General features: G+C 40.1%; 1 protein-coding gene across 5 annotated transcripts in view; it reads right to left on the bottom strand.

The window, feature by feature from the left end:
- Positions 1-27,174, bottom strand: part of LOC134374703 (zinc finger protein 658B-like) — a 67,630-nt gene that overhangs the window by 36,956 nt on the left and 3,500 nt on the right. For 3 of the 5 annotated variants that reach the window (XM_063092625.1, XM_063092622.1, XM_063092624.1), the window contains exons 2-3: positions 18,610-18,667; positions 6,121-6,211 (exon numbers count right to left, since the gene is read on the bottom strand). Coding sequence is in view for 3 of the 5 variants with exons in the window: in XM_063092622.1 (XP_062948692.1) it covers positions 6,121-6,185 (65 nt within the window). In the remaining 2 variants the exon portion in view is untranslated. Of the gene's footprint in view, positions 1-5,888; positions 6,004-6,120; positions 6,212-18,609; positions 18,668-27,174 lie in introns of those variants that run through there. The other 2 variants (XM_063092623.1, XM_063092626.1) reach the window with 2 other exon arrangements.

Below are 27,174 nucleotides of genomic sequence, written 5' to 3'. Positions count from 1 at the left end.
TCATATGTCATGTCTTTGTGTTGGGAACATTCAAAATCCTATTACTTAGTTGAAATTATATAATAAATTGTTAACTCTAGTGTCCCTACAGGACTATAGAATACTAAATATTACTCTCTTTCCTATCTAGCTATAATTTTGTATCCATTGACCATGCTGTCCTTATCTCCCATCCACTACATTTACCAGTCTCGACTAACCACCATTCTACTCTCTACTTGTATAAGAGCAACACTTAGTTTACACATGAGTGAGAATATGAGCTATTTCTTTTTCTGTGCCTGGCTTATTTCACTTAACATAAGTTTCTCCAAGATCATCCATGTTGCTGCAAATGGCTGAATTTCATTCTGTTTTATGGCTGAGTAGTACTGCATTGTGGTATAAACTATACAATTTTCTTTATCCAATTATCTGTTGATGGACACTTACAAGTTGTTTCTGAATCTTGGCTATTGTGGATATGGCCACAATAAATGTGGGAGTACAGATATCTCTTCAACATGTTTATTTCCTTTCTTTTGGATATATATCAAGTAGTGGGACTGCGGGATTATGAGGTAGTTCTACTTACAGTTTTTTTAATAAACCCCCATACTGTTTCCCATAATGACTGTACTAATTTACATTTCCTACAACAATGTATGAGTCCCTCTTTCTCTGCATCCTCACAAGCATTTGTTTTTTTCTGTCTTTTTTATAATCACCATTCTAAGTGGGGTCAGATGATATGTCATTGTGGTTTTGTTTGCATTTCTCTGATGATTAGTGATATTTATTATTTTTAAATATACCTGCTGGCCATTTGTATTTCTTCTTTTGAGAAATGTATATAAAGCTCATTTGCCCATTTTTAAATTGAATTATTATTATTATTATTTTACTATTGAGTTTTTTGTATATTCTGGATATTTATCCCGTCAGATGACTAGTTTACAGATATTTTCTCCCTTTTTGCAGATTGTCTCTTCATGCTGTTGATTGTTTCCTTTGCTGAGCAGAAGCTTTTTAGTTGGATATAATCCCATTTATTTTTACTTTTGTTGTTTGCGCTTTTGAGATGTTATTCATAAAAATTTGCTCAGTCCTACATCCTGAACCATTTCCCCTGTGTTTAATAGTCTTATAGTTTCCAGTGTTAAGTCGAAGTCTTTAATCCATTTTGAGTTGTCTTTTGTATATGGTGAGAGATAGGATTCCAGATTTATTCTTCTGAGCATGACTCTCCAGTTTTCCAAGCACTTTTTTAAGACACTGTCTTTTCCCCAATATATGTTCTTGGTTCCTTTGTCCAAAAATAGTTGGTTTTAGGTACATGAATTTATTTCTGTATTCCATATTTTGTTCCATTGGTGTGTGTGTCTGTTTTTGTGCAAGTACCATGCTGTTTTGATTACTATAGTTTTGTTCTATATTTTGAAGTCAAGGTGACTGATTCCTCCCACTGTATTATCTTTTCTCAGAATTGTTTGGCCATGTGAGGTTTTTTGTGTTTCCAAATAAATTTTTGGATTGTTGTTTCTATTTCTCTGAAGTATTTCATTGGTTATTTGATGGGGAATGCATTGAATCTATTGGTCAATTTTGATAATACTGATTCCTCCATTCCATGTTCATAGGATGTCTTTCCATCTTTCTGGTCATCTTTAATTTCTTTATACTTTTCACTGTAGAGATCTTTCACCTCTTTGGTTAAATTCATTCCTAAGCATTTTTGTGTTTTTTGTAAATGGGGTTGCTTTCTTGATTTCTTTTTCTGCTAGTTTGCTGTTGGTGTATAGAAATGCTACTAATTTTTGTACGTTGATTTTGTATTTTGCAACTTTACTTAATTTGCTTATGTCTAGGATTTTTTTTAAAATAGAGTTTTTTTAAAGTTTCTCTCTATATAAAATTATGTCATCTGCAACCCAGGACAATTTGACTTCCTCCTTTCCAATTAAGATGACCTTCATTCCTTTCTCTTGCCTAAGTGCTCTGGCTAGAACTTCCACTACTGTGTTGAATAAAACTACTGAGAGTGGCATCCTTGCCTTGTTCTAGATTTTTCCCATTCAGTGTGATGTTAGCTGTGGGTATGTCATACATGACCTTTATAGTGTTGAGATAATTTCCTTCTATACCTAATCTGCTTTTTATCATGAGAAGATGTTGAATCCTACTGAATGTGCTTTCTGCATCTATTGAGATGGTCATTTTTTTTCCATTTATTCTATTGATGTGGCATATCATTTTTACTGACTTGCATATGTTGAGCCATTCTTACATCTCTGGGATAAATCCGCACGATTATGGTACATCTTTTTGATGCACTGTTGGATTTAGTTTGCTAGTATTTTATTAAGGATTTTTTGCAGCTATGTTCATCAGGGATATTGGCCTGAAGTTTTCTTATGTGTGTGTGTCATTGCCTGGCTTTTGTATGAGGGTAATTCTGGCCTCATAGTATGAGTTTGGAAAAATTCTGTCCATTTCAATTTTTTTTTTAAATGGTCTGAGAAACAGTAGTGCTAATGGTTCTTTAAATTTTGGTTGAGTTCAGCAGTGAAACCATCTGGTCCTGGGCTTTTCTTTGTTGACAGACTTTTAGTTACTGATTCAACCTCATTACTTGTTATTGGTCTGCTCATATTTTCTATTTCTTCTTGGTAGGCACTATGTGTCCAAGAATTTATCCATTTTCTCTAGGTTTTGGAATTTATTGGTATATAGTGGCTAACAACAGTCTACAATGATCCTTTGTATTTCTGCAGTATCAGTTTTAATGTCATCTTTTGTATCTATGATTTTATTTTTGGGGGTATTTTCTCCTTTTCTCCTGGTTAGTCTGGCCAATAGTTTGTTGATTTTGTTTTCTTTTCAAAACATCACCTTTTCATTTGATTGACCTTTTGTGTTGTATTTTTAGTCTCAATTTCATTTACTGCTGCTCCGATTTTTATTATTTCTTTTTTCTACTTGTTTGGGGTTGGTTGGTTCCTGCTTTTTCATTTTCTTGCAGTGAACCATCAGGTTGTCTTAAAATATTTTTTTTTTTTGATATAGGTGTTTACTGCTATAAACTTTTTTTTTTTTTTTATTTTGGTTTGGTTTGATTTTTGATAAGAACATTTATTTTTTTTAAATTTATTTTTTATTTATTTATTTATTTTTTTTTTTAAATTTTATTTTGTCGATATACATTGTAGCTGATTAATGCTCCCCATCACCAAAACCTCCCTGTATTCCGTAGATTTCAGTATGCTGTGTTTTTGTTCTTATTTGTTTCAAGACATTCTTTAATTTTCTTTTTAATTTCTTATTGGTTGTTCAGGAGCATGTTGTTTAATTTCTATGTATTTGTAGAGTTTTGACAGTTCCTCTTCTTATGATTTCTAGTTAAATTTCATTGTTGTCAGAAAAAATACTTGCTATGATTTTGATTTTTTTGAACTTGTTGAGACTTGTTTTGTGGCCTAACATATGGTCAATTCTGGAGAATGTTTCTTGTGCTGATAAAAAAATGTGTATTCTGTACCTGTTGGAGGAAAATTCTACAATGTCTGTTAGACCCATCTGGTCTATGGTATCATTTAAACCCGATGTTTCTTTGTTGAGTTTCTGTCCAGATGATTTGTGCAGTGCTGAGAGTGGTGTATTAAAGTCCCCATCTATTACTGTTTTGGTGCCCATCTCTCCCTTTAAATCTGATGATATTTTCTTTATACATCTGGTGCTCTGGTATTGTTGAATGCATATATATCTTTAACTGTTATATCCTCTTGTGTTTTTTATTCCTTTATTTTTATATAATGCCCTACTTTTTCTCTTTGTACAGATTTTGATATAAAGTCTGCTTTATCTGATATAAGTATACCTGCTTATTGGTATCTCCAAGATCTTGCAGGCTCTGTTTATTCCATTCTGTTTATTTATTCATTTATTTAGGTCTTTCCAGGTTATTTTAATGAGCTGTCTTCAAGATCAGAAATTATCTTTTTCTTCTTGATCTAGTCCATTGTTGAGATTCTCTGATATATTTATTTTATTCAGTGAATTCTGCAGTCCCAAGTTTTCTTTTTGGTTTTTTAAAATGATATTTATCTTTGCTAAATTTATCATTCAGGTCATGGATTATTTTTCTGATTTTATTTGTCTGTACTCACTTGTATCTGAGTGAGTTTCATTAAAATCATTAATTTTTTTTTTCCTGGCAAGTTGGCAATTACCTATTGACATGTCCTTTTGCATCAGTTACTGGGGCATTATTATGTTTCTTTGGTATATCATATTTCTTTTTTTTTTTTAATGTTTCTAGTTGCCCTGAATTGATATCTGTGCATCTGGTGGAACAGTTGTCTCTTTGAGTTTTGTAGAGTAGGCAGTTTGGGAAAAGACTTTCACTTTCAAATGTGGCTTATGGTGTTGACTGTGAAGGGTACATTGACTTTGTTCTGTGTGGATGCAGTAGTGTAGGCTCTTCAGCTTCTTTAACTGTAAGCCACATTAGGTATGTCTTCAAGATCCTCATTGCTCTGGGATTGCACTGGGAATCACTGGATTGTTTCTCAGGTTGAAGGTGTGTGCAAGCACCCTTCTGGTCAGTTGTCACAGGGTGGCTCACTGGGAATGGGGTTGTTAGACTGATTCTCAGTCTGAGGGTTTGCATATGTGGTGTGTCAGGGGCTCTGACACTGGTACACCAGGGACAGGGTCACTGTACTGCTTCTGTGACAAAGGGTGGACCTGGCATGGGCACTTCAACTGGGCTGTTTCTCATTCAGAAGCATGGGCATGCAATGGCTCAAAGACTCAGGGATGGGTATGCCATGGGCATGACGGCTGGGCTGTGTCTCTTAGCCAGGGCATGGACACACTTCAGCTCAGCTGGGTATTGTTACCCTGGAAGCCAGTTTGCAGAACTTCTTCTCAGGGATGAGGGCAAGGTTGTGAGGTGGGCCTGATTCCACCCTCTCTATCTTTTGTTTCAAAGATGTGTAGGTATGAGAAAACTATCCCTACTGAATTCAGAAAACGTTAACAGAAAATTTGTGAAGACTCAGTAACTGAGTCAAAATGTAATTATCACTTATTTTAAAAATATATGCTTTAATAGACAAATAAAGCTCAAAACTTTTGAAGAAGACATCAGTGATTTTAACTTACAAAACTTTTTAGAAAATGTACATTATTTTTTCAAGTATTGCAAATTATTTTTAACTCACTGTTATAAAAATTTTACTCAACCTAATATTCTGATCAATTATACGTTTTAGTTTATTTAGAAAAATTAAAATACTAAATCTGGATTTAAGAAAATATTTGAACTCATACTTAATTATTTAGTTCACATTCATCTAAGCTAGTCATTAGCTTACGAATATTTACAGATAATTTTATGGTAAACAGAAAAAAATTACTTTATTAGCAATTACTATAATGGAATAAACAAAACCATCTTTATAGCCACCTGTTAAAAATTCATTACTGCATAATGTTAGGAATATCTCGTGTTTTATGATGTCATAAGTTTAAGTATTCCTAAAAGTTTTGAAATTTTTTCAAGTATTTTCAAACTGAAAAGAACAAAAACATAAGTATACTGAATTCGTTCAGATTTGTGTCTTACTAGGTGAAATTTAATGTGAATGAACACAGCAAATTAAATTTAAAAAATATTAAAATAAAAAAATACAATTCAAATTCAAATACATCAGAAAATTATAAATATCCTTTTACAAGCCTATCAAATTTTTAAAATTATCAAATATCCTTTTACAAGCCTTATAAGATTCATGCTATATTTTTATGTCTGGAAACAATTACTCTAGTTATGGCACAGTAAATATTGAACAGAGAATTCTCCTAACATTTCACTGAAAATCATCCTGCATCATCTCATCACCCACCTGCCTCTTGAGCTCTCAGTGTTAATGGAGCTGAGAAACAGACATTCACCCAGCTGGGTCTTTGATGTGAATCCATGTGTATGAGATGAGACCCCAAGATGTGGCTGTAAGAAATGTCATCAACTAATCTCTCTCCAGGCTCATAACTGTCATGTAAACTGTACAAGCACAACAAGCACAAGAGCCTTGGCCTTTGTTATAAACGGGAGCCACCAAAGGGAAAACAACTTACCTAATTCCTGGAAAACCACAGAGTAGAAATATCTGGGGTCCAAAATTTTCCATGTGTGAGCTCATTTCCACAGGCCATGTCTGTCCCAGTCCTTAACAAAACAGAAGTAAAGATAATCACCCTTTCTTCAAAACAAGTAGAAAGCCATTTCACATTTCCCAATGTATACCCATTGTTCCAAGAGATTCCTGGTGGCCTCCACACCTGTTTTCCAGTGGTTTTAGGGTCTCAGGCTAGACCATACAGCACCTTTGTGTGAATTAGGAAAATTTCTCCTCCAAACATACAAGGAACAGTGATCTTTCCTACAAAGGACACAGCCTGAGCCAGGGCACTTGCACTAGAAGCAGAATGCAGGCTGCATTTTTCTCTATGCTCCCTACCTGGTTGGGCAGGTACATTTATGGAAGGCAGAAAAATCACCTCCATTTCCAGCAGCACAGAGGGTTGGAAAATACACTGACCTTCTCAAGATATCTCACAGAGATGTGGCTGTCCAGGCTCCTGTGGTGGTGTGTGCTGCCACCTACATTTCAGTCTCCTGTGCTGATTCTACTCATGGGATTGTTTTATTTCACAAAATCAGGAGTAGAGAAAATGCTGTTTAGCAACTGACAGATATTCTGTTTCTGTGACACCCACCAACCACCACTTTGTTATAACGCACACTAAGGTGAACCTTAACACTAATTATAACTGCCACATCTGTGGTCCCCTTTTCTAACCAATACCAACTGATTTTAAAGTGGTGACATTCATTTATTAATACTGTTCCTCTTCCCCAGGGCACCGGCTTTCAGACTCAGGTACAGGCTGGTGTACCGCTAATGTGCCATTTTTGATACACTATTAAACAGTCCTCAATCTGGTGTGTCAGGACCATCCTACAAAGTCATATCTGAATCACTGAATCAGGGAGGACTCACTTTCTCATCAGAGGTGGAGGCCATCCTGGAACCAGAATAGACAGGTCTGCACTGCCCACCCCCCAGGAGTGCTGCTGGCTGTCCTCCTACACTCACACCTGCACTTTCTAGTCACTGTGAAGTTGGGAGGCAACCTCCTTTATTCCTGCAGATTAGCTTTACTGAACACAGGAAGTCCAAGAAACGGAAAGCACCAAGAAATATTTAACTTGAATGCAGTCCAATTTATCAATCTCTCTTTTTACAGCTATTGCTTATGTGGTCGGCTTAAAATTTCTATCTCCACGCAGAGTGATGAAAATAATCTATCTTTTCAAAGTTTATTTTTCAACATTTATATTTAAAGCCACATTCTTTCTGGAACGGATTTTTGTGGGTAGTATAAAATATATTTTAACATTTTTTTACATGCATTTATCCAAATGATCTAGCACTATTAACTTTTAAATGTATTTCTATTAGTAATCTATAGTATTTCTTTGTAATAGCTTATGTATCCACATGTATGGGTCTGTTAGGGGTTCTGCTCTTTTTCATGGGCCTATTTTTTATACTTGTTACAATATTACTGCCTTAATTCATGTAGATTTATGTTGAGTTTTTGTATATAGAGAGCAGTTTCTCTTATTTAGTTCTTCTTTAAAAATGTCTTGGCTTTTCTTGGCCTTTTGCATGTCATACAAATTTTACCATTAGTTTGTCAATTTTCATTTTAAAAACCGTGCTTGAATTTTAATTTACTTAGTGTTATCTTTGATCGGATTCCACTAATTTTAAAAACGATTCTTTTCTCTTTCTAATTTTGTTACTATAACAGGATTGCTAACTATCAGACAGCAGGGGCATTATTTTATGTAATCTATTAAATGTTAAACATATTCCGAAAGAAAAAAAACTTTTAATTAAAGCATATAACTGGTCATTACAACAAATTTGTTAGCATAACAAATGAAGATTGGTGGATTAATCAGATTTTTAATGAAAATCTCCAAGTCCTTGGAAGGACAGATGGCACTCTTGTTTCTATAGAAACAAAGTATAGCAGGGTTATCAACACTCTTAAGCGTTTACAAAAAATAGTCTCAGTAAGCCCAGGTTTCCTAAAAATATTCTTAAATTATTTACATTATTATCTAAAAAAATATGATATAAGCACATTATGGATCTTCTAGATGGCCTTTATTTTTATAACTAAGTTGTGTTATTTTTATGCCTAAAATAAGAAAAACCAGAGAGCAATACATAAATTTCTTGATGTTTCCATATCTAGTCACAGACTCACCAGAAACCTAAAAGACACACTTCACCTGCTTGACATGAAATAACCACTTGATCAGGACTTTATATTGCCAATGGTTTCCTTACTTTTACTGACACAATAATTGTAGATATTTATGGGGTATAATGTGCTATTTTGATACATGAACACATTGTGTAATGACCAAATTTCGGTAATTATTATATCCGTCACCTTAAACATTTATCTTTTTTGAGAGAATAGTCAAAATCCTCTTCTTGATATTTGAAATATGCAATGCTGCATTATTGTTAGCTATAGTCACCCACTGTGCAACAGAGTAACAATTCTATTCCTCCTGTATAACTGCAACATTGCACCTGCTGACCAAACTCTCAACATCCCTCCCCCTTTTCTTTATTCTCCCCAGATTCTGGTAACCACTATTCTACTCTCAACTTCTATAAAATATTTTTTCTTTTAGATTTCACATATAGGTGAGATTATGAAGATTTTTTTTTTCTGTGTCTGGCTTATTTCACTTAACATAATTCACCCCAAGCTCATCTATGTTGTCACAAATAACAGGATTTTACTTTTCATGTCTAAAAATTATTTTATTCTTTCTTTATCCATTTATCTGTTGATGTGCATTTAGGTTGATTTCATATTTTGGCTACTATGAACAGTGCTGCAGTCAACATGGGAGTACAAATATCTCTTCAAAACACTGAGTTCATTTCCTTTGAATATACATCCATTAGTGGGATTGCTGGAATTTATGGTAGATCTATATTTAATTTATTATATTTATAAAATGGCTGTACTAATTTACATTCCCACCAATGTATAGCATAAGAGTTTCCTTTATCCACATCATCACCAGCATTTTTTTTTTGTCTTTTTGATATTAGTCATTCTAACTGGGATGAGGTGATATCTCACTGCGGTTTTGATTTGAATTTTCCTAATTATTAGTGATGTTGAGCATTTTTTCATGTGCCTCTTGGTCATTTGCATGTCTTCTTTTGAGAAATGTCTGCTCGGGTCCTTTGTCCATTTTTAAAATTAGATAATTATTATTATTATTTTGTTATTAAGTTGAATTTCCTATAAATTCTGGATATAAACACTTTGTCAGATGTATAATTTAAAAATATTTTCTCCAGTTCTCTAAGTTGTCTCTTATTTTTTTTTTTTAATTTTATTTTGTCGAAATACATTGTAGCTGATTAATGCTCCCCATCACCAAAACCTCCCTCCCTTCTGCCTCCCCCCCTCCCCCCCAACCGTGTCCTTTCTGTTTGTTTGTTGTATCAACTTCAAATAATTGTGGTTGTTATATCTTCTTCCCCCCCCCCCCGGTTTGTGTGTGTATGTGTGTATGTGTGTGAATTTATATATTAATTTTTAGCTCCCTCCAATAAGTGAGAACATGTGGTATTTCTCTTTCTGTGCCTGACTTGTTTCACTTAATATAATTCTCTCAAGGTCCATCCATGTTGTTGCAAATGGCAGTATTTCATTCTTTTTATAGCTGAGTAGTATTCCATTGTGTAGATGTACCACATTTTCCGTATCCACTCATCTGATGATGGGCATTTGGGCTGGTTCCAACTCTTGGCTATTGTAAAGAGTGCTGCGATGAACATTGGGGAACAGGTATACCTTCGACTTGATGATTTCCATTCCTCTGGGTATATTCCCAACAGTGGGATGGCTGGGTCGTATGGTAGATCTATTTGCAATTGTTTAAGGAACCTCCATACCATTTTCCATAGAGGCTGCACCATTTTGCAGTCCCACCAACAATGTATGAGAGTTCCTTTTTCTCCGCAGCCTCGCCAGCATTTATCGTTCATAGTCTTTTGGATTTTAGCCATCCTAACTGGGGTTAGATGGTATCTCAATGTGGTTTTGATTTGCATTTCCCGGATGCTGAGTGATGTTGAGCATTTTTTCATATGTCTGTTGGCCATTTGGATATCTTCCTTAGAGAAATGCCTACTTAGCTCTTTTGCCCATTTTTTAATTGGGTTGCTTGTTTTCTTCTTGTAAAGTTGTTTGAGTTCCTTATATATTCTGGATATTAATCCTTTGTCAGATTTATATTTTGCAAATATTTTCTCCCACTCTGTTGGTTGTCTTTTAACTCTTTTAATTGTTTCTTTTGCTGTGCAGAAGCTTTTTAGTTTGATATAATCCCATTTGTTTATTTTTCCTTTGGTTGCCCGTGCTTTTGGGGTCGTATTCATGAAGTCTGTGCCCAGTCCTATTTCCTGAAGTGTTTCCCCTATGTTTTCTTTAAGAAGTTTTATTGTCTCAGGGTGTATATTTAAATCCTTAATCCATTTTGAGTTGATTTTAGTATACGGTGAGAGGTATGGATCTAGTTTCATTCTCCTGCATATCGATATCCAGTTATCCCAGCACCACTTGCTGAAGAGGCAGTCCCTTCCCCAGTGAATAGGCTTGGTGCCTTTGTCAAAGATCAGATGGCAGTAAGTGTGTGGGTTGATTTCTGGATTCTCTATTCTATTCCATTGGTCAGTGTGTCTGTTTTTATGCCAGTACCATACTGTTTTGGTTATTATAGCTTTGTAGTATAGCTTAAAGTCAGGTAGTGTTATGCCTCCAGCTTTATTTTTTTTGCTGAGCATTGCTTTGGCTATTCGTGGTCTTTTATTGTTCCATATAAATGTCTGAATAGTTTTTTCCATTTCTGAGAAAAATGTCTTTGGAATTTTGATGGGGATTGCATTGAATTTGTATATCACTTTGGGTAGTATGGACATTTTCACTATGTTGATTCTTCCAATCCAAGAGCATGGAATATCTTTCCATCTTCTTGTATCCTCTCTAATTTCTCTCAGCAGTGGTTTGTAGTTCTCATTATAGAGATTTTTCACCTCCTTGGTTAACTCAATTCCTAAGTATTTTATTTTTTTGGTGGCTATTGTAAATGGGCAGGCTTTCTTGATTTCTCCTTCTGCATGTTCACTATTGGAGAAAAGAAATGCTACTAATTTTTGTGTGTTGATTTTGTATCCTGCTACTGTGCTGAAATCATTTATCAATTCCAACAGTTTATTTGTAGAGGTTTTAGGCTGTTCGATATATAGGATCATGTCATCTGCAAACAGGGACAGTTTGACTTCATCTTTTCCAATCTGGATGCCCTTTATTTCCTTCTCTTCTCTGATTGCTCTGGCTAGTACTTCCAACACTATGTTGAATAGGAGTGGTGAGAGTGGGCATCCTTGTCTAGTGCCTGTTCTTAAAGGAAAAGCTTTCAGCTTTTCCCCATTCAGGATGATATTGGCAGTGGGTTTGTCATATATGGCTTTAATTATGTTGAGATATTTTCCCTCTATACCTAACTTATAGAGGGTCTTTGTCATGAATGAGTGCTGAACTTTATCAAATGCTTTTTCAGCATCTATAGAGATGATCATATGGTCCTTCTGTTTGAGTTTATTAATATGGTGTATCACATTTATTGATTTGCGTATGTTGAACCAACCTTGCATCCCTGGGATGAATCCCACTTGATCGTGATGAATAATTTTTCGTATGTGTTGCTGTATTCTGTTTGCTAGTATTTTAGTGAGGATTTTTGCATCTATATTCATCAAGGATATCGGCCTGTAGTTTTCTTTTTTGGTTATATCTTTACCTGGTTTTGGTATCAGGATGATGTTTGCTTCATAGAATGAGTTTGGGAGATTTGCGTCCGTTTCAATCTTTTGGAATAGTTTGTAAAGAATCGGTGTCAATTCCTCTTTGAATGTTTGGTAAAATTCTGCTGTGAATCCATCTGGTCCTGGGCTTTTCTTTGTTGGGAGCCTAGTGATAACAGCTTCAATCTCCTTTATTGTTATTGGTCTGTTCAAATTTTCTACGTCTTCACGGTTCAGTTTTGGGAGCTTGTGTGTGTCCAGAAATTTATCCATTTCCTCCAGATTTTCAAATTTGTTGGCGTATAGTTGTTTATAGTAGTCTCGAATGATTTCCTTGTATTTCAGATGAATCAGTTGTAATATCGCCTTTTTCATTTCTAATTTTTGTTATTTGAGTCTTCTCTCTTCTTTTTTTTGTTAGCCATGCTAATGGTTTGTCAATTTTATTTATCTTTTCAAAAAACCAACTTTTTGATTCGTTGATCTTTTGAATTGTTTTTTGGTTTTCAATTTCATTCAGTTCTGCTCTGATCTTAATGATTTCTTTCCGTCTGCTAACTTTAGGTTTGGATTGTTCTTGTTTTTCTAGTTCTTTAAGGTGAAGTGTTAGGTTGTTCACTTGCCATCTTTCCATTCTTCTGAAGTGAGCGTTTAATGCAATAAATTTTCCCCTCAATACTGCTTTTGCAGTATCCCACAGGTTTTGGTATGATGTATCATTGTTTTCATTAGTTTCAATAAACTTTTTGATTTCCTGCTTGATTTCTTCTTGGACCCATATGTCATTAAGTAGAATGCTGTTTAATTTCCATGTGTTTGTATAGTTTCCAGAGTTTTGTTTGTTATTAATTTCTAGTTTTAATCCATTGTGGTCTGAGAAGATACATGGGATAATTCCAAGTTTTTTGAATTTATTGAGACTTGATTTGTGACCTAATATGTGATCTATCCTGGAGAATGATCCATGTGCTGATGAGAAGAATGAATATTCTGAGGTTGTTGGGTGGAATGTTCTGTAGATATCTGCCAATTCCAATTGGTCTAGAGTCTTGTTTAGATCTTGTGTTTCTCTACTGATTCTTTGCCTAGATGATCTGTCTAATATTGACAGTGGAGTGTTCAGGTCCCCTGCTATTATGGTATTAGTGTCTATTTCCTTCTTTAGGTCTAATAGAGTTTGTTTTATAAATCTGGCTGCTCCAACATTGGGTGCGTACATATTTATGATTGTTATGTCTTCTTGATGGATCAGTCCTTTTATCATTAAGTAGTGTCCCTCATTGTCTCTTTTTATGGTTTTTAGTTTAAAGTCTATTTTGTCAGATATAAGAATAGCCACTCCAGCTCGTTTTTCTTTTCTGTTTGCATGGTAAATCTTTTTCCATCCTTTCACTCTTAGTCTGTGTGAATCTTTATGGGTGAGGTGGGTCTCTTGTAGGCAGCATATAGTTGGGTCCTGCTTTTTGATCCAGTCAGCCAGTCTGTGTCTTTTAATTGGGGAATTTAAGCCTTTAACATTAAGAGTTGTTATTGAAAGGTGTTGATTTATTCCTAGCATTTTATTGGTTGTTTGGTTGTCTTAGGTGTCTTTTGTTCCTTGCTTTCTGATTTACTGTTTGGTTTCTTTGTTTGTTGGTTCCTTGGGTTGTAGATAGTGTTTTTGTTAGCTTGTTTTCTCTTCATGAATGCCATTTTTATTGTACTAGCGGGTTTAGATTTTTCTTAGGTTTTTATGGCAGTGGTAGTTATTTTTCAGGAACCAAACCCAGTACTCCCTTGAGGATTTCTTGTAAGGGTGGTCTTGTGGTAGTGAACTCCCGCAGTTTTTGTTTGTCTGAGAAATATACTATTTGCCCCTCATTTCGGAAGGATAGCCTTGCAGGGTAGAGTATTCTTGGCTGGCAATCTTTGTCTTTTAGTATTTTGAAAATATCATCCCATTCCTTTCTAGCTTTTAGGGTTTGTGATGAAAAGTCTGATGTTAACCTGATTGGGGCTCCCTTATAGGTGATTTGACGCTTCTCTCTTGCAGCTTTTAAGATTCTCTCTTTGTCTCTGAGTTTTGCCAATTTGACTATGACATGTCTTGGAGAAGGCCTTTTTGGGTTGAATACGTTTGGAGATCGTTGAGCTTCCTGGATCTGAAGATCTGTGATTTTTCCTATACCTGGGAAGTTTTCTGCCACTATTTTGTTGAATATGTTTTCAATGGAATCTCCATTTTCCTCCCCTTCTGGAATACCCATGACTCGGATATTTGAGCGCTTGAGGTTGTCTGATATCTCTCTCAGATTTTCTTCCATGTCCTTGATTCTTTTTTCTTTCTTTTTGTCTGCTTGTGTTATTTCAAACAGCCCATCTTCAAGTTCAGAGGTTCTCTCTTCAACTTCGACAAGCCTGCTGGTTAAACTCTCCGTTGTGTTTTTTATTTCGCTGAATAACTTCTTCAGTTCAGTAAGTTCTGCTACATTTTTTTTCAGGACATTGATTTCCTTGTATATTTCCTCTTTCAGATCCTGTATACTTTTCCTCATTTCATCATGATGTCTAGCTGAGTTTTCTTGTATCTCATTCAGTTTCCTTAGAATTATCACTCGAAATTCCTTGTCAGTTATTTCAAGGGCTTCTTGTTCTATAGGATCTAGAGTATGAGATTTATTAACTTTTGGTGGTGTACTTTCTTGATTTTTTGTATTTCTGGTGTCTTTTTTTTGGTGTTTATTCATTGTGGCAGGGGGTTTCACAGTCCACTGGTTTAAGACTAATGACTAACTAGGATGTTGCTGTGGTTGCCAATTTGGTATGGCTCCCGCCGTGACTGCTCAGTTGGCCTCTAGTGTCTTGTGTGTGTGGTTGCCTCGGGTCTTGGGCTTCTCCGGGGATCCACCTTTCTGGTCAGCTTGTACTCTGCTGGGCTGGTGGATCACGTACCACAGGGTGTGTGATCTCTGTTGAGCTTTCACTTTCTGTACAGGACTTCTCCCCGTTCCGTGTGCTCTGGCCCAGGCTGTTAGATCGTGCAGTGGCGACCCCACCGGGTGTGTGGTTTCTGTCGAGTCTCCGCCTCCCTGGCCGCACGTCTCCCCCCTCTGTGCACACTGTGCTGGGCTGGGGCGTGTCTTCTGCACCCCTCGTCTATCAGCTGGGCCTTCAAGACCCTGCTCAGCACCGCCTCGCCCAGGAAGTCTACCAGGTTTCTGCTAGGCACAGACGACCGGTCTCTCTGGGTGCCTTTGTAGCACTGTGTAGATCTTTCTCGGGTCTTGTTCACCTTTGTATCCCCCCGGTATAAACCGAGTCTAGTGCCCGCCTGCAGCCTGCTCTCCGGCAGGTTCAAGCGGACCTGGGAACTCTCCTACCACACTATTCCCAACCAGAAATTCGTTAGGCTTTTTTCCAAACTGGTGGTCGCAGAGATGGTATCTGCCTACCAGTAACAGGAAGTTTACCGGGGCCGGAGTCCAGGGTGTGGTGGAGTGACAGTCGGCCCGCCCGTACTTCCTAGCCCTCCCAAAACTGGTCGGGACGCCCCATACCCCCAGCCCTGCCAGAGAACCGCGGAGGGAGTGGGAGAGGAGGTCGGCCCGCAGGGTCCGGAAAGCCCCGCGCCAGGCCAAGCAAATGGGCTCAGTGATGGCCGAGCAGGGCGGAGCTGCCCGCACCTGGGAAAATGGAGGCAGCACCGTGGCAGTGAGTGGCCTGGTGGTGCAGGCGGGAGCCGCGTGGGCATCCACCCCCTGAACAGAGCTGTGCCAGGGATCACTCACAGTGCTGTGCCAGGTCGGGCGCTCACTCTGTCTCTGGTTTGTTGCCTTCCGTGTTCTCGGCGCTGCCGCCTCGGGCTGTTCAGTCGCGGCGCCGCCGGGCGCTCCCAGGAATCTTCTTTAATGCCGGCCTGAAACCTCGAATCCTGAATAGGGCAGCTGGCCGCCTTCAGTGCGGCCCCAGCCTCCGGGATCCTGGCTGCATCCACAGCAGCCCTGGCGCCGTGTTCCCTGTTTCAAGACTCACTCTTGCAGCTAAGAATCAGTTCTTTTCCTGCTCCACACTTCAAAGCTGTTGCCTGTAAATGAGGCAGCCTCTCCTGCCGGGGGCAAAGTGGCGTTGAGCCCCCACGACCGGCCAGCAGCAGCAGTCCTCCCTTAAGAGATGGCCAGAGGAAGGTCCACAAGTTTCCCGGCTGCCTGAGGCCCAGTGGCCACCTTTTCCACCTCAGCTACTCCGCGCCAGCCGCCGCAGCCGCCACCATCTTGAAACCTAAGTTGTCTCTTAAATTTGTCTGTTGTCACCCTGGCTGCACAGAAACTTTTTAGTTTGATGTAATCACATTTGTTTATTTTTTCTTTTGTCACTGATGCTTTTAGGGTCTTGTCCAAAAAATTCTTCTGCAGACTGATTTAATATAGATTTTTCTCTATATTACATATGCCAAAACTGGAACAATACAGAGAACATTAGCATGCACAAGACACATCTTTCTCCCAGAGAAGCTGCTCTGTTGCTCAATATCACAGGGTGCTTATATTCGCTGTTTTTGATTACAACACTGTCTAGATTGGGAGCAGTTAGGGTATGAGTGGGAAGGTGCCTAAATGTTTAGGCACAAGTTAGGGTTTCAGTTTTGGACTCAGTATCCATTGGTTTGGGAATGATGTCACGGTCCTCTTTTGGCCTTGATATCAGGTTGGATGTTTTAAATAACAGAGTCTTACCACAGAAATCCAGGCCTCCCATAACATGGAAAACTGAAAGGGCATCTCACCATCCCAGGGGTCTGCCAAAGGACATTTCTGGAAAGAAAGGGGAAAGTGCTGCCTGGCCTCATATGTCTGCCATAGAGAAAATGAGAGAAGAGAGATGAGCTAAAGATGCTCAACTTTCAAACAGAACTTAAAGAAAACAGAAAGACGCCAACTCTTGCTGGGTCTGAAATACAACTATTTTTCAACCCAACTTTTTCCCCGCAAAATATATTCAAAGTAGGAAATGGCTTTGTGGCAAGAATTGAACCAAGGTTTTTTGTGAAATATATAAAAGATAAAAAACATTTTCAGCATTCCAAGGACCTTAGAGTGTGGCACACAAAAAGTGCCTGGTAAACAACAGGGAGTCTAAGGGCACAGCAGGCTTGAAAAGATGAGGAGGCCAGTGACACAGGGCCTGCCTCAGAGTGTGTGGGGGTAGGTTTGGTCTAATGGATTTTAGAACACAGGAAGCACACACTTTTTAAAGCAGTGATTACACTGAACCATTTCTGGCATCAAAAGGCCAGAGTTGGATGAAAATAAAAAAAGAGGCCACTGGATCCCCAACTTACTGTAAGCAAGAAATAGACAAAAACAAGTTGGTCAACTGCAATCTCAGGCATTTAAGGAAAAAGAATACTGACAGAGAATGGAGAGAGCCCAGAGGGCAGAGTGAAGAGGCATAAGGCTGTCTCCCAGGTACCAGGACTGGGCCCTAATCAAAGAACGGGAGCAGATGCCCAACACAAATAACTAACTGCTGAGACCAGTGCCTGCAGGTGCCTCCCCTTCCCACCAGCCCTGTCTGCTGGAAATTGCCCATATGTTCATACCAGCATCCTCACTGTGTGCTGGTCATATGGGGAGGGGCAGGTGATAAGCCACTGGAACTGATTTAATTGAACTTTTGGCCAGTTCCATGTTAGCAAAATATTTCTGCGGCTCTTGAAAGGGGCAAAGTATATTTTGCACGTGGTCAAAAACTGAGGCAAACTGGTTTTGAATTTTAGGGCTTAATGTACATTTCTGACAGCTACAAATATGCATTCAACAGGGACTTCAACCCATAGTCAAAAGGCTGGAAAAAAGTTACAAACTAGAGAGAAATAGGAGTGCAGACTATGGAAGATCAAATCAGACAAGACAAATTGCAGAGCGAGAAGAACAGTGTCTAGGATGGAATGCTGGGATGAACTATGTTACAAAGAGAAAGCAGAAGAATTCAGAAGAAAAAAAGAAAGCATGATAGAAAGTAACAAATTCCAGGAGAAGATCATGTTCTGTGCTGCACACCTGCATGTATGAATCAACTGAGCGAAATGTATGAAGAGTTACTGAAGAGAATCAACTCAAGCCTCCACATGGTCCAGGTTTAATCCATGAATCAAGTAAAGCCTTCTAAAAGCTGTCTGGGACCACACTATTTTACACTGTTTTATAAATTCCAGAAAAACCTTATTAACGGAGTTGTGCTTTAGCCCTAGGTAACTGCACTGCATATAACTGTTTGTTTACAAATTGGTGTTAAAAAACAAACAAACAAACAAAAGAAACCCTTTCTACTACATCATCTATGTGATCAATGAAGATGGACTTTGGTGTCAGCAAGTCTTGATCTCCCATAAAAAATTTAGCATACTGTCCTCTCAGATTCCATTCCAATCACAAAACAAATCAAACTGCCATTTTGTCACAACATCAGAAAGACCAGAGACAAATTTGCATTCAACTTGGACAACTCAGTTCTTAAACTGCTGAAGCTACATGCCCACTTTATCTTACATACCTACATTTCCTTCAAAGTATAAGTTTTACTTATACTTTTCTATTTTAATTCATCGACCGCATGAAGCTCATAAGATACAATATAAAACAGAACAAAGAATCAATAAACAACTCACCCAAGATTTATTCGTATTTTGTTGCTGTTGAAATGCATATGAATCCGTAGCAGCAGAACTGAAAGAGAAGGAAAATGGAGTGAATTAAGGAGAGAACTAGTGTGAGTTGATCCTAGATTCTCCTCACCAGAACCCAATGCACATTAGCTGGAAAGGGGGGTGGGGGGAACCAAGGCTCTCTAAAGGAGAATAGTCCTTTATGCCTCAAAAAGAGGCAACAAACACCCCACTGAAGATGCATCTACAAATATATAAATTGGCAGAAATCAGACAATTTAATTTTGGATTAATGAATGATCACAGATCAGGACTGGCCCAGATGAGCTTTGGTTTATGTGGATGACATCTACCAATAAGTACTCCCCTCACAACTAAAACAGAGGCTTTGTAAAAAATATTTATTAACACATTTTGAAATATGAATAAATCCATTACTGTTGACATAAATAACATTTTTATTTAAAGTAACTGTTTTCTAAAAAACACAGCTCAGCGTGGACAGTGGCACTGCCTCACACTCATGTTGGTCTCCAGGCAGACTCTAGGGATGGCTGCTTCTCCTCCTGCTCTGGTGGGAGCTGCTGCAGCACACTGTTCTGGGCATATGAAGAAATCCGGCCCACACAGGCATGTAGTTGGCAGAAGGAAGACCTTGCGGACCCCTGAAAGGAACTCAGGGACCCCCCAGGGGTCCTCAGACCACATTTTCCATGGGTCCCTCAGACCTAACATCCTGGGCACCTGCCCAAAGTCACCACTGGGCCTCCCTCCAGTTTCCTGATGCTTTGGGGGTGGGAGGTTGTGGGGGAGGAAACTAGGTCTCAGTGGAAGAAAGAAGACCCAGGATGTCTGCTGGCTTGCAGGACAGTGGGCCCTGAAACATGGGTGGTGCTCAGGGAGCACAGTGGCCCCTACTGAGGGTCAGGGGACATATGAGAGGGAGGTCCAGGAATGTTGGCTCACCATACATGCCAGAACCTCATCAGGGAAATCTGACAGGAAAGAAGGCCCAAGACACATGTGGAAAACACAACTGGAGGAAACAGAAACCAGAGAAGAAAACTTTAGAAAGTAACAGGATAAGACCTGACACTTCCATAACACTTAGTGATTAGTAAGTGTTTTTACTTATCAGTAAATAAACTTAAGTTCTTTACTAATAAGCTCAAGGCTCATCCTCACAACTGCCCTGTAAGGTGGGGCCACTATTATCTTACTTTGCAGATGAGGAATCTGAGGCACAAGAGGTGACGTAACCTGCCCAAGATCACACAGCTGGTAACTGGTAAAGAAGGGTTTCCAACTCAGGCATACACACAGAAATTAATAGCCTTCGTATACACAAATAAACAGAAGATATAATGGAAGAGAAAACACCATTTACATTAGCAACAAGGAAGACAGTACACATAGGAATACATTTAACACGAAATGGGAAAATCTCTAAGTGGGAACTTTGAAACATTCCAGAAAGTGTTTTACAGTTAACAAAAGAAAAACTTTTCAAGTAGACATCTGCTGTTCTTGGATAGGACAACTCTATATTACAAAGATGTCAGTTCTCCCATCTCAATAAAATACCAACAAGTATTTTTATGGAGCTAGACAAGTTGATGGGGAAGTTCATATGGGAAAACAAACAGAAGAGTATATCTGGGAAAACACTCAACAAATAAACAAATAAAAAGCACTAGTACTAGTGGACTTTAAAAAATCCTGGTGAAGAAAGTACTGATACATGGGAAAATATGGGTGAATCCTGACATTGTTAGTTAAAGAAGCCAGACTTGAAAGACCACACACAATGTATGTGATTCCACTGATATGAATTGTCCAGAATATACAAAACCACAGAAACAGAAGGACAGGTGGTGGCCAGGGAGTCGGGGGAGGGGAATAGGAAGTGTCTGCTAATGCATATGGGGTTTCCTTTTAGGTTGATGAAAATGTTCTGGAATTTGCCAGTGGTGATGGATGTACAACTCTGAATAGACTGAAAACCACTGAATTGTATACTTCAAATAAGTGAACTTTAGGGTATGTGAATTATATCACAACAGAGCTATTATGAAAAATGCTAGAAAGTCTCTATAAGATACTTTGATTGAAAACATAAATAACCCAATGGAATAAGAAAGAAAGCCTAAAAATAAACCCATGTACATGCAGAAATTTAGCTTATGATGAATGCAGCATTATAAATCAAAGAAGTACATCTTACTAAATGGTGCTGGGACATCTGGTTAGCCATTTGGGGGAAAAAATGGTACATGCCCCACATAATAAAAGGAATATACTCCAAATGGATCATAGCTATTAATGTAAAAGATAAAATAATAAAGGTATGTGCAAAATAATTTTTTTAAGTGAATTCCTTTTTAACCTGTGTGTAGGGAAAAGGATCCTAGGTAGGGCTCAAAATCAAGATGCTATGAAAGGAAAGACAGACACATGTGAAGACACTTAAAAAACAAACCAAAATTTGCATGACCAAAAACACCACAAGCAAAGTAAAAGGACAACTGATCAGCTGAGAGAAAATATTTGCAACATGTGTCACAGATAAAAGGCTAATAAGATCCCTGTATTAGTCCTTTTTCTGTTGCTTAAAACAGAGTACCTGAGACTGGGTAGTCTGTGAAGGAACAAAATTTATTTTTCACAGTTTTGGAGGCTAGGTAGTCCATGGTCCAGGGGGCGTGGGTGGTGAGGGCCTTCTTCTGGGTGGGAAGTCTCTACAGGGTCCTGTGGCAAACGGTATCACACAGCAAGAAGGGCAAGATCAAGAGCTGTCCTATGTGTTCCCCTTATAAAGCCTCCAGTCCACACCAATGCTAACTCATTGCCATCAACCTGCCACACCACGAATGGGTTAATCCATTCCCAAGGGCCGCACAATTCAAACACTGGTCAATGGCCTCACCTTTCAAATACCATAATCAAATCTCCTACCTTCTTAGCACTGTCACAGCAGGGAACAAGTTTCCAATATCTGAAATTTGGGGAACACATTTGACTCATACCAATCCCTAATATACAGAGAGCTCAGTAAAACTGCAGGTAAATAGAAAAAAAAAAAAAACCAGAAAATTTGCTCTCACACACAATATAAAACTGGTGCTTAAACATATGAAAAGACGTTCGAGCTCACTCATAATTACAGAAATGCAATTTAAAGTGACACCAAGAGAGTCCTCTTCTGCCTACGATGTGGGAAGCTAGAAAGAGTGTGGTCCTAATGTACCTATAAGAAAAAGCTACAAGTACAGGCCAGCCACCAAAAAATAGGAAAAAAAAAAAAAACCACAAAAGAAAAAAGCTACAAACTATAAAATCATCAATTTCATGGACTTATCAGAGCACTGAGGTCTCAGGGAAACTGAGTGGCCTGAAACCTAAAGACAGACCATCCAAGGAGACACAAGATGGAACACTGGCTGCAGGCAGCAGAGAAGGCCACACAGGCAGAAAAGAAGAATTAAGCTTTGCCCGGGCGGACAGGGATGTGCACCCAGGGCTTGGCCTACTCTGGGGCCCATACAGCAGCTGAAAAGTGCCTGTGGAGCAGGGCAGGTGGCAGATGAGGACCCCCACAGCACATGGTGGTCAGGGAGACCACAGGCATGTCCCTAAGTCTCTCCAGGGAAGAGGAAGCAGGGCTGGCAGAGGGGAGGGTGTGCCCTGGCAGGATGGGCCCTGGGACTGAAAGCCAGCTTCCTTGAGACTCAGCAAGGATCCACTGGGCAGGCTTGGCCCAAGTGCTCAGCCCACTAGGCAGCCTTTGGTGCAGCTTCTGGTGAAGTCCACAATCCAATTCAGCACTGCACATGTGGCACGGTCTCTCACAGCTCTGACCCTTAAATCAGCAAATCAAGTTACTCAATTGTGCCCACGAATCCTGCCCAACCTCATTGCACAGAGACAGCCAGTCTGGCAGCTGAGGCCCAAGAGACACAGCGTCCTAGAAGCAGGAGGCTGCTTCCTCTCCTAGGTACCCCTCATTCCTACTCAGCCCCCAGCATACAGCCAGGCCCAGGCTTTAAATAATAAAGACCTGTGGATGCATGGAGGATAGGAGGAGAGCGGAAAGGAATGAACTGGGCCTGGAGAACACAAAACCAGGAGTGTGCAAGAATGGGGGAGGCCAGGCCTTCTGGCTCCAGGCTGCCCCACCAGGCCCATGAGTGCTACGGAGGCCCCTGGGCAGGAGGCTGCACGGGAGGCTGTTAGAAACATGTGGAGACACCATCCCAGAAGAGTCAGGGGAGACTGGGGACCACGGAGGGGATCCAGGTCTGAATCTCCATTCTGCCTTGATCAGTGTGTGACCTTCCTTGAGAAAGTCTCTCATCTCTTGTGTCCCCAAGTCTGTCCATACACTCAAAAGTGGGGAAGCAATGTATGCCTGGCAGGGCTATTGGAGGAGTAGGTGGGAAGGACCAGGAGGTGCCTCACACAGTGGGCACAGCATGTCTTGTTTTCCTGTTTCCTTCAAAGAGAACCCTGAGAACTGCAAGGGTGACACTGGCACCCAATGGGCTCTGCCATTCTCTGAATGTCTGCATCCTCCCAAAATTCACATGTTGAAACTCTAAGCCCCAAGGAGGGGGTGTTTGGGAAGTGACTGGGTCATGAGGGCAGAGCCCTCACAGTGGGATTAGTGCCCTTGTGAATGAGGCCACACAGAGGGCCCTCACCAGAACCGACTCTGCTGGCGCCCTGATCTTGGACTGCCAGCCTCTTGGATCTGGCCAAGCAGTGAGAGCCAAACTAGGACCAGAGCTCCACGATGGAGAGAAGCAGGCCTGAGGTCACATGGGAAGCTGACAAGGCTGCCACCCAGACATGCCTGGCCCTGCCCCTTACCCTGTCCCTCTGCTATACAGGATGGAGTTTCCCCACACCCTCACTGCCCCTTGTCAACCACGGGAAGTGGCGGCATCCTCAGAGGTGCTGCTCCGAGAGCACCTTCACTCATCTCCTCAGCACACGTCCATCATCCAATGTGCCCAGAAACCAATGAATGATTTAGAAAACAATGTAAGACAGTACCTCAGCTCACAGTTTACACCAAAATAGATTCCAGATGGATTAAAGAGTTAAGTAGTTTAAAAATAAATTCAAAATAAAACATCAAAACAACCCAAAAGAAAACATCTACCAAACACAAAAGCAATGTTAAACACACAGAAAAACAGATTTGGCAGCATAATTTTTAAAAGCTTCTGTAAATCAAAATGCAACACAGGCAAAAAAGATAAACTGAAAATATATTTGGAACACATATGACAAAGGCTGCTATCCTTAGTATGTAAGGCACTCCTACAAGTTTATTTTTAAAAACATTCAAACATAATCTGAAGTAAAGTGTGGATGTGAGCAGGAAAGGCACGTGACCCGTCAGCAAGCGAGAAACAAACAGGAGAAACCACAGGCGCAGTTAGGAGCACATGACGCCAGGACCTGCCAGTCAGATTAGTGGAGCTGGACAACTGAGGACACAGGGTGGGGGCGGTGCAGTGGGACCCCAGCCTCAGATGCTGCTTGTGGGGGCACAAAGCAACACAAGCCACCTGCAAAATGATCAGGCAGAGAAACCCCCACCACTCCAAGAGTTCTGCTTCAATGAGTCCAAAGAGAAAGAAGCAGAAGCCAGAAGTGTTGTAAAATAAAGAACAAAATATTAGAAATGGCCTAGTCAATAAAAAGAAAAAAATAAATCATGTTACATATCTATATAGTATGTAGCAACTTTAAATAGTGTCCACAAGCACATATTTAGTTATGTGGTAAACTGCTCAGAAAAGAATCCTAAATTGAAACAAGGCTACCAGAAAGTGTGTCACACAGTCATCTCACAAGAAGCACCAGGAACTGTGTCCCCTGCCGGCGGAATGTACAACGAAGCCACTACTCCAGAGAACTGCTGGGCAGTTTTTGATAAAGATGCACTGACCTTGACCCTGACCCAGCCATCCCACCCCTAGGCACTTACCAAGAGAGCTGGAAACACATGTCTCCAAGAGCCCTAAACCCCATGGTCAGAGCAGCCTTGTCGTGATCAGCCAACCTGAGACAGCACAGATGCACATCAACAGGAGAAAGGACAACTGTGGTCCAAATGTCGACAACCACATAGAGTGGCTGTGGCCATGGTGGAGTGGCAGGTTAGTGGAAGTCTTTGCCCCTCCAGGTAGGTGATGTGACCCAGAGTGCCTCACTCTTCTCTGCACAGTGGGCACAGTCACCCTTCCCCAGAGGGCCACTGCCAGTGAGGATGGAGCCTCGCACCTCCGAGTGAGTGTCACCATGGCAACTAAAGCCTCTCCTCTCAATCTGTTGGCCTAGCCCCCAGGCTCAAGTGCTCCCCAACCCCTCCTTCCCAGCCAAGCAGTGCATTACAGTGCATTACTGCAGTGCCACGTGGCACACTCACTCCTCAAGCCACATGGCAGGGAGGCAAGCAGCTCCGGGATTAATTAGCTAGTGTTCACACAGGGTTCAGAGAGGCATCAAGGAGCCTCTTGCAAGCTGGAACTGCCCCAGGAGCAGCAGAGGAAAGGACCCTGAGGCACATGTGAGCATACCTGAGGCACAGTATACCTCACACAAGACTGGGGCCTCTGCATGCTTCCACCACAGCCAATCCCCAGCTCACTCAACCCAGGCTAACCCCAGGTCTCAAGGAGGCCCCTCCCTGGAGCTCTTCAACCAGATCATGTGCTCCTGGCTCAGGCCAGTCCCACAGCCTCCTGCCAGCAGGTAGGCCCAGCCCCCTCAGGAGGAAACAGCAAACCTGTAAATGAGCTGCACAGGGAGGAGGCGACCAGAGGCACAGGACAGGCTGCAGGGATGAACGCACTGCCCCAGCCCCATTAGGTAGGAAGCTCCAGATCTTCAACAAGGGTCCCAAGACCATTCAATGGGGAAAAGATCACCTTTTCAACAAATGGTGCTAGTAAAACTGGACAGCCACAAGTGAAAGAATGAAGTTGGACCCTTACCCTAAACCATATACAAATATGAACACAAAATTTTTCAAAGACTTAAATGTAAGACCTAAAATTATAAAACTCTTAAAAGAAAACATAGGAAAGCTTTGTGACAATGAATTTAGCAATAACTTCTTATCTATGACACCAAAAATACAGACAACGAAAGAAAAAATAGAAAATGGGGTTTTATCAAAATTAAAAACTTTTGTGCATCAAAGCATATGTCGCAAGTTAACATGACAGACCCCATCTTTATCCCAGTTGTAAAAACAGCTAAATACATTCTACACTCTATAGTTCTGTGGTCACAAGCCTGTTCCTGTGTTAGCAAGAAAACCACAGACGGCCAGCTTTTTCCTATGTAGATGAGAAACAGAGTAGCTCTCTAAAACAGACCCCTCCTCAAGTAACCACATTTCCTGCCCTTACACCCAGGTGTGATAGACCCATACCCAAGAAACTTCTTTACCTAGGTTTAACTCACAACCACTGACCCATTTAAACTAAACATGCTTTTTTGTGCAAAACTGTATGCTCTGCTATAACTTGCATATTTTGGCTTCTTTAAACCAGTTTGCTTGCTCTTGCAGAACATCCTGTGTGCCCAACAGGATGCAGTTTATGCCATAAGTGCTAAAGCCATCAGATCCGGCTACTAAGCTGACAGTTCAAAGCTTGACATAAGTTACACCATTTTATGTAAAAAAATCCATTTTGTTTTGTTTAAGGAAATAAAGAGGGGGGAAGGGAAGGGTGGAAAACCCCTGCTGATTGCTAACCACAAAATTAGTTTATGTACTCGAGGCTTGCTTGCATTGGCTAAAAATACAACGGAAGATCTGCACCGAGGAGACCTTAAAAACTGAAAGTAACTTAGGCTCGGGGCCACAGTTCAGAAATTGGCTGCTGCCGTCCTGGCCGGAATAAACTCCCTTTGAATTCAATTTTCTGGGTGCAGTCTCTTTTTCAATCTACCCTCTGGTGGGTAGCCGGCTGGTGCTATAACACATACTACCAACAGAATGAAAATGCAACTCACAAATGGGAGAAAACATATCAGTTAAGGGATTAATATCCAGAATATATACATATATACGTCTGTGTGTATAAACTCCTACAACTAAACGAACAAAAAAAATCCTATTTAAAAAGTATCACAAATGATAGAGATAAGAAAAGTGAACAGAATGAGGTAAAAAGAGAGAAACTAAATCACTTATAAAGGGAAACCAGGCAGTCCTCAGATTTCTCCAAAGCAATATTCAAATCATTAGACAGTGAGTGACATCTACAAAATGGCCAGAGAATGACAGTCTCGACCAAGGATTCCATCAACATTCAAGCTGTCCTGTAAGCCCCAAAGCCACAGTTCTGAACATCCAGCACTCAGGGTCACCAACCCCATCAGCCATTCTGAGAAAACATCCCCAAGACAAGCCTCAGCTGATCAAGATTTGATGGAGGAAACACCATCAAAAGGGCTGTCAATGAGCACTGAATATATTTATCTGTAGATGTAAGACAGAAACCAATGTGGGCTGATGGTGACAGACAAGAATGCAGATAATAC

Source organism: Cynocephalus volans, chromosome 4 (genome assembly GCF_027409185.1).
Source record: "Cynocephalus volans isolate mCynVol1 chromosome 4, mCynVol1.pri, whole genome shotgun sequence".
In the NCBI taxonomy this organism is placed as follows: Eukaryota; Metazoa; Chordata; class Mammalia; order Dermoptera; family Cynocephalidae; genus Cynocephalus; species Cynocephalus volans.
Note: the sequence above shows the minus strand (reverse complement) of the source record. Positions and strands in the feature narration are given on the sequence as shown.